General features: G+C 40.5%; 1 protein-coding gene across 1 annotated transcript; it reads right to left on the bottom strand.

The window, feature by feature from the left end:
• Positions 1 to 525: 525 nt before the first annotated feature.
• On the bottom strand, positions 526 to 7,944 carry mrpl27 (mitochondrial ribosomal protein L27; the record flags this gene model as incomplete). Its single annotated transcript, XM_048594259.1, has 3 exons — positions 526 to 1,017; positions 3,524 to 3,591; positions 7,819 to 7,944. Coding segments are annotated over 3 exons (401 nt in total), but the record flags the coding sequence as incomplete, so codon positions are not given.
• Between the last annotated feature and the right edge of the window lie 999 nt (positions 7,945 to 8,943).

Below are 8,943 nucleotides of genomic sequence, written 5' to 3' on the forward strand. Positions count from 1 at the left end.
CGTTCTGTCTTTCAAGAATTTAAACTCTTGAATGTCAGCAGGCCAAAAAGTTAGCTTATTGATGTTAAGTGAGAGATGGTTTGGGGCAGACTGTCATCCCATCTTAACAAATAACCCACTGCCTAAATGTAGGGAATGTTTGCAAGAATATGGGGGAAGACCAGGGATTACAACAAACTGTAAAGCTCTTTCAAAAAGACAGCATAAGCACGATGGTTTGAATGGTCTTCTGTTTTCTGAGATTCTGTGACTACTTGTGGCAGGTTCACAAATAATTTAAGAGTGATGATTTTAGGGCTACACTGCAACATATCAACCACTTGTGGATCTGTACCCTAATCAAGTTATTATTTTACTAAATCTGAAGAAAACTAGCAGAACAATGTGTACTTTAGCAGCGAGAGATGTCCAGATGTTCTGTGCTGCTATATTCTCCAATGGCTTTTTACATAACACGTAAACACAAACAAATTCAACTCTAATGAGAAGCACATCACACAAAAATAATGAACATGGCTCAGGGTATGATTTTGACTTTACAACAGAAACTAAAAATATAATGTCCACTGCCCTACACCAGTTCACAAAGAATGCCAGCAGAATCAAGAAACCAGGTGTTACAGCATCAAAAATAATCATTCAACATCACCAGAAGGAACCTGTATCAATTCAGGGGGTTGCACTGGGTCAATTGTGAAATTCATAGAATTCAAATAAAGCTGCTGTTAGGAGCTTAACAGAATAAATCCAATGTCATTCAATGACCAACAATTTGCCCCATCCATTAATCTGTTATGCCACACCACAGGATCAAAGCATGTCCACCAGTTTAAAGCAACCTTCCTGCTTGTTTGGGACCACATTGATAAATGTCTTGTAAAGGAGTGCCCCCTTTGGAAGGCGAGAGATCACTTTCATGGTCTCTAAGCTGCGGGGTGGTGGTACATAGATCTCCTTAGTATAACGGACAATTCCATCTTCAAGAGCGACAAGAGTGTTATTCCGACCAATTGCTACCTGCAATAAAAACAATCCATATAAATATGCATGTGTAAAGACAATGCAAGGATAACAAATTTTAACTAAACACTGCAAGCACCTGTATAACATAACATATTTCACGTACGCAGGATGTGAGGAGTGTTTTAATGCAAACAAACCTATCAGCACACAGCAAGTCCCCATCATTAAAATGACCAGATAATCTTTTCAGTGATGTTTAAGGGTTAAATGTTGATTAGGAGACTGCAAAACCACATTGTATTTCTCCAAAGAATGCCATAGGACTGCTTAGGTCTGCCTGACAGAGACTCATTTTAATATCTTGTAGAAAAGTCCGCACCTCTGACTATGCAGCAGTCCCTTAGTTCACCATTGAAGTAAGACCTTAAGCAGACCTATCCCCAGAACAATTCATACAGCTCAAAGCAGGTTATTGAAACAGAAAGGAATTTATAACTCATTTTCTTTGAAACTAGGAATGGGGCTCAGAGTTGACTTTTGTTACTTGACTAGTCTGTGCGACAGCTCTTCTAATTTCGGCACACAATTCCAGATGTTGAAGAAGATGACTTTGCTGGATTGACTGGACAAGTGTCAATGCCAGGTGGACTATCAGGCTTTCTTTGTTTGTTAATTTTTCTGCAGTGAATCATAGAATCCATACAGTGTGGAAAGAGGCCAATCAGCCCATCATATCTGCGAAAAGCATCCCACCGAGACCCAGTTCTCGACCCTATCCCCGTAATCCTGCATTTAGCGTAACCAATCCACCTAATCTGCACATCTTTGGACTATGAGAAAACTGCAGCACCCAGAGGAAACCCACGCAAACACAGCTGAATCAAACAAGACGTGGATGACTGCCTGGCTTTATAAGCCATTTCAGAGGTCAGTTAAGAATCAGCCAAATACAGGCCAGACTGGGTCAAGATGGCAAATTTCTGCTCTTAAAGGGCATTCCTGAACTAAATGGCATTTTAACGCAATTTAGTCATTTCATAATCATCATTACTGAGATGAGCATTTTAATCCAGATTTATTACTTATTTGAATTCAAATCCTTCTATCTGCAATGGTGAAATTTGAACTCATGTCTACAAAACATCAGTCCAGACCTCTGGATTACTACTCTGGTAACATTATCATTGCACTAATGTCACCATCCCGCTTCATCTAGTTCATCATCTTTTAATACAGCACTGGTACCCAAGCAACTCCACCTGCTTGATCTTTGCACCAATTCGCGGTCACTTGGATCACTGTCTGCCACCATGTGCTGACCTTTCATACCCATGACCCAGAAGAATTACTAGTTGCCAGTTTCCTGCCCAGTAGGGTGATCCTGACTGCTCAGGCTCCAATAATGTCCCATGTATTCTTCTCCCCGCACCAAGTATTCTGATCTGTTCCCAGTTTAAGTAATTCCACATGTATTCCAGGTAATTCTGGACAATTCCTTCTAACTTGAGTTAGTAGTATCCCACAAAGCATTCCAATTATTAAGAATCACTCCCACCTTAACTTCTAAGCCTTTAACAATGACGGATTTCAAGAGTGCAACAGACAAAAAGTGAGAAAAGTGGCAAATAAAAATCTGGTATCTGGAAGGATCTGAACACAAAATAATAATTCCTGCAACAAAATACGTGATTAGCTCATTAATTCCTTGTATTCTTCTTGTATCTAGCAATCTAGTCAGTCCTATTTCCTCCTGGTCCTGCAAGTTTATTCCTTTCAAGTGCCTGTCTGCTTTCCCTTTGAGTCATTTACCATCCCTGGTTCCAACACCTGTTTTCAGGTCATCATCACGTGCTGTGTTAAAAATGTTCTTCCTCACAATCACCCTGTATCGCTTTCCCAAAACCTTAAAAATGAGTTCACTAGTCCCTGTACCGTCCACTAAAGGGAACAGATTTTCTTTGTTTACCATATTATTTGTTTGAGGTTTCTCTCCCATAGATTCCCTAAGTGCAGAAAGAGACCATTTAAGCCATCAAGTCTGCACTGATCGTCCAAAGAGCATTCCACCCAGACCCACATCCTGAATGGGGATTTTACCATGGCTAACCACCTAAACTGCACATCCCTGGACACTACGGGGCATTTTTTTTTAGTATGGCCAATACACCTAATCTGCACGTCTTTGGGCTGTGGGAGGAAACAGGAGCATCTGGAGGAAACCCATGGGAGAACATGGAAAAAACCACACAGACAGTCATGCAAGGTTGGAATCAAATCCGGGTCGGTGGTGCTGTGAAGCAGTACTGTGCTAACCACTGTGCCACCATGAACCCAAATCTAAATCTTGTACACATCTATCAAATCTCCCCTCAATCTACTTTGATCCAAACAAACCCAAATTATCCAACCTAACTTTGTAATTCAAAACCGTCCTAGCCAGAACCATTCTGATAAGTGTCCTATACTTGATTTAAGATTGAAGTAAAATCCTTCAGAAATATGACAGATCTGGTCTCTGTCTCTCTTAGTTTGTCCTAAAGGTTCTACAGCAGTAACTTACATTGGCTCCTGGGTGCCAGCGAATCAGGCGCTGTGTTGCCAAAATGTTTCCTATACGAACAAAATCCCCTATGGAAATAAAGGCAAAAAGAGTTTGTCAGACATTTCCCCAGTTCTTTTTTGTGGTGGTGGGAGGGTGAGAAGAAAGAAAGACAGAGAGACTGAAACAGCAGGGCTCCAGTAATGGAACAAACTATGGAGAGAGTTCAGAGATAAGGAACATCCTCTTCCCTTCACCCACTGTTGCTTCTCCTGTACATCAAACGTCATTTTATATGTGACCAAATCCTATCCCCACACCCAAAGTTATAAAATATTTCACTGAGACCCCAGCTTGCTTCTCATCAATACCTCTAGGTTGCAAGTGGAATGTTCCAATTGGTATCTGAAGCAGAGAAAGGGAGAAGGGAAAAAAAAAAATCAGACAGTAATTCAGGTCTGGATGACTTTCCAGGATCCTCAACGGACTCTTAGTGGGTAGGAAACAGCTGCAAAATCCTCCACAGTTGAATATTCCACCATTCACAGGGAATCAGTAAAGTTGCAAAAAGTTAATGCTGTGCCAAAATGACATGTGGCACTTGTAAAGAGCAAGTTATAAAGAACTTGTTTATAAAGAACTTTACAACATAGCTCCAGATGTTCCAGTATGATTCACTTTGAGAACTGGGTAAATACAGCAGCCATAATGCCTTTGGTATTTTGTTCCTCAGGCAAGCTCAGCAGTAGGCTACTGCTTACATTCAAGACATGTAGTTAATGGGAAGTCACGTGTCAGTCCAGAACATGCCCCGATGCTAGGTGGCAGGCTAGTAACTGCAAAACTACACAGTTGGCCAGAGAAAGGATGTGGGCAAATATTAGTCCAGCTGTGGTTAGTCCTAACAATGTGATCTGACTTGCATTTCATATTTACTTTTGTTATTGCTTAGAAATTCTTATGGAGAAAATAGATACATCGAGCTATTCCACACACACACACACACACACACACACACACACACACACACGCGTACACAATTGGAATAGAACTACTTAGGTGAGCATATCACCTCTCACTGACCATCCCTGATGAAACATCCTAAGACATTATTGGATGCTGATACAAAAAATTGGAACTGAGGATCAAGCTTTGTTACCAAAGTCATGCTTGTAATATTTGCTACTCCTCAGGTGTAGGTTCATATGTTTTGTCTACATCTGTCACTGATGTTTAAAGAATAATTCTGGCGTAAGAGGCACTTATTTAAAAAGGACATGTTTCACCTTGACAAGATTGATGACCGGTGTACTCAATGGTAGAAGGTCTAGTTTGTCTAGTGAGGATTTAAACTGCCGGAGCGGGCTGCTGGAAGGTGGGGATAGGGGTGTAGGCATTGAGCACCAGCATACAGTAAAGAAACAAAATAAGGTGCATAAATGTGTAAGATTGTTGGACAGCATTACAGAAAGAATTAGTAACATTTTACATAGCAGTAGACTAAAAAGGATTACGAGGACTACAAAGACAGGTTTACGAATCAAAAACAGAAAGTACTGGAGAAACTCAGCAGATATGGCAGCATCTATGGAGAGAAAAACATAATTAATGTTTCACATTTAGTATGAATCTTCATCTGAACCGAAAGGAGCTGGAATATGTTTTGTATGTTGGTGGCTGGAGGGGGTTGGTGGGACAGAAGTGGAACAGATTGGGAGGTTGCCCAGAGCAAAAGATGAAAGTCATGATAATGGCAATATACTAGAGAGATATTTAAAAGGTGTGAAAAGGAAGAAATGGATCTGAGTGATGAGAGAAAAGCCAACGAGACACAATTTGGAAGGGAAGTATAAAAAAAAGAGGACAGCTTTAGAAAGCACATATGTAAGTATATAACATGTGATGAAAAAGGTTGGTGAGTTACAAGAACATATAAACATGTGGGAAAATTATGCAATGGCAATAACAGTAACATGGCTGAAAAATGGTGAGACCACTTACTATGCAAGGAAATAAAAGGTTCATAAAAAAAGGAAGAGAAAATGAGAGGAGGCTGGTAGTATGGACTTTATTGTTGAAAAGAGGACATGTACTTAGGGAGCAAAGAGAGAATTCCATTGGTGAGAGAAGCAAAATGGAGTAGAATCATGCTATTACCTATAGGCCTTCAAATAGGCATATTTGGCAGGGAATTCACACAGATGTGCAAGAACTACAAAGTGGTGATGTTGCAGTACTTCATCACAATCGACATTTTGGTAATTAATGTTATAGTAAAGGCTCAGGAAGGGGAGGAATTCCTGAAACATGCTCAGAAGAACCTACTTGATTAATATGTCTTGGACCAATCAGAAAGGAGGACTTGCAGGAGCTGGGACTGTGCCAAGTTTCTGCTGGCACTTGACTAAGAGTGATTATTGTACCATGATGTGGCAGTCTTTGCATTCCTCAGATTCTTAATCCGTTTTATCTAATATGATATTGCTGCATTATATATTACTCACACTCTCTGATGCACCTTATTCCTCTTTTCTTTTCACTGGTACGTACCACCTGTCAATTAAGCTTACACCTTCCGCAACCTATAATTAATAGGAATGTCCCTATACGTTTCTTGAATAAAGATGTTACATCTCCCACTCACCAATCATTTGGCATCTCTCCCAGAGCTAGGGAAGATTGGAAGACTATAGCAAATCCTTCGCTCCCCTTCCTTTAGCAAGCCATCTGGACTAGGTAACTTATTCTTTCTAAGTTCCCCAAGCTACAGCCCCTTTAGTTTAATATCAATAAGAGTAAACGGTCATAAGCAACAATCTGGGGAAAAGTAATCAATAGGCACTTGGAGAGTTTCATTAACGAGGGAGAATAACAGCAGATTTGTAAAAGACAGAGTGAACTTGACTAATATGATAGAAGGTTAATAAAAAGAATGCAATGGGTGGTGTCTATATGGATCTTTAAAAAGTCTTTAAAAGGGTGAGGTTGTAGACATGCTCGCCGAGCCTGTGGGTTTGGTTACAAATGTTTTGTTACCCTGCTAGGTAACATTGTCAGTGCACCTCCAGTGAAGTTTCGGTGTTCTGTCCCACTCGTTATTTATATGCCTTGGTTTGTTGGGGTGGTTGGTATTACTTCTGGCTTTGTTTCTCATAAGGTCTAATTCAATGTGTTCATTGATGGAGTTCCAGTTGGAATACCAGGCCTGCAGGAATTCCCTGGTGTGTCTTTGTTTGGCTTATACGATTATCGATGTGTTGTCCCGGTTGAATTTGTGTCCCATGTTGTCCGTGTAGTGAGACAAGTGAGAATTGGTCGTGTCTCTTGGTGGCTAGTTGATGTTTGTGTATCCGTACAGTCAATTTTCTTCTAGTTTGGCCTATGTAGTGTTTCTCACTGTCCTTGCATGGTATTTTGTATGTTACAAAATTTTGAGAAACAAAACCAGAAGTAATACTAACCACCTCAGCAAATCGAGGCATATAAATAACAAGTGGGACAGAACACCGAAACTTCACTGGAGGCGCATTGATGTTACCCAGCAGGGTGATGAAACATTTGAAACCAAACCCACCGGCTCGGCAAGCATGTCTACAACCTCATCCACAACCTGAGCTATAAATCATCTTGAAAATCTTGAAAATGGTCACAAAAAACGATTGTTAACAAAACTGAAGTTCATACAAAAAGAGGGTAGGTGGCAGCTTGGTTTAAAACAAGAGCGAGCTGTTTTTCCAGACTGGAGGGTGGTAGACTGCATTGTTCCCCCAAGGGTCTGCATGATGATACCAAATTTGGAAGTGTGATTTTTAAGCTCTTGAAGAATATAGATTTTAAAGTTGAGGAAAGTTACTCTCCCCATTGTTAATTAAGCAGCCTTATCCAGCTGTTATGGAAAAATATTACCATTAAAGGCCAGTATATATCATTGTTTCTTGGTTGATCTCTGTCTAATTGGCTGTGCATAAAATACGCTTTTGTTAAAACACGCAGCAGAGTGGAACAGCAGAACCATGCTGGCTCTATAATCCAAGATCGATGGATCAAAATCATCCTTTGCTATTTACATTTTAAAAGGGGTCTTGGGGCACAGTGGTATTATCCTTAAAAGGCTCAAGTTCAAATCCTACCTACTCCAGGGTGTGACATAACATGTCTGAACAGACTGATGAAGAATATTTATATCATTGCCTGAATGGTCTTGTTGCACAGTGGGAGTGTGTCTAACTCTGGACTGGAAGGTCTGGGGTGTAAGTCGCACCAACCATAGAGGTATGTCATAAATATTTGAACAGATGGATTTAAAATAATCATACCATCGCCTTTCTTCCATCCATATCGCCGACCTGGACTCTTCCCACCCAGATTTTTGGAACTGCCACCTGCCTTTTTGGATGCACATCTCACAGCAATAATTGCTGACTGTGGAAAAGCCAAAAATCCTATGGGAATATTAAAAACAGAAGGCAGGTTATCAAACGGGTATCTGGAGGAAGATGTTCTGAAACTGTGCTAGGTGAAATAGAAAAAGAAAATTGAGAAAATTACTGAGTTATAAGTCTGTCATGTAATTATGGAAAACACATTCAGTCAATTGCATTTATGTAGCATGTTTTAAAAATATCTAAAAGGTGTTTCAGATTCTAATTGGATGTAATATGGTTGATGCTGAATGACTGTTTCCCTGGAAATGAATCTCAAATTAGGAATTACAGTCTCAGTATAAGAATTTACCATTTCAGGTAAATTCAGGAAATGTAGTCTTTTCTGTCTGGGTCAGCACATACATGGCATAAATGTTACTGGTCACTTGTCAGCTCAAATGTGGACATTGCCAGTATCTGAGGAGTCGCAAATGCTGCTGCATGTTGTGCAGTCATCAATTCTGACTTTATGATGGAGCGATGGTCAACGATTCAGTCCATGAAAATTGTCGGGCCTAGGATGCTACCCAGAGGAACACCTACAGTAATTTCCTGGAATTGAGATGAATCACCTCTAATAACCACAACCATTTTCCTTTGTGCCAAATAGAACTCTAGTTTTGCCAGACATCCTTGATGCCACACTCAGTCAACAGCAGTCATTCTCTGGAGTTCACCTCTTTTGTCCATGCCTGGACCAAGGCAGTAATTTGGTCTGGAGCTGAGTGGCCCTAGTTGAACTCAAACTGAGCATCTTATTGTTAAGCAAGCACTGTTTGATAGCACTATTGATGACACCTTCCATCTCTGAACTGATGATCATCAGCAGATTAAAGGGGCAGTAATTGGCCAGGGTGGATTTGTCCTCCTATTTGTGTATATGTCAGGGTAAACATTTTTTCTACGTTGCCAGACAGTTACCCGAGTTGAAGCTGTACGACAACAGCTTGGTTCAAGTGTGACAACTTCTGGACCGCAAATCTTCAGCACTATTGCCAGAACGTTGTCAGGGCCAAC

Source organism: Rhincodon typus, unplaced genomic scaffold, assembly GCF_021869965.1.
Source record: "Rhincodon typus isolate 14 unplaced genomic scaffold, sRhiTyp1.1 hic_rhity00007468, whole genome shotgun sequence".
In the NCBI taxonomy this organism is placed as follows: domain Eukaryota; kingdom Metazoa; phylum Chordata; class Chondrichthyes; order Orectolobiformes; family Rhincodontidae; genus Rhincodon; species Rhincodon typus.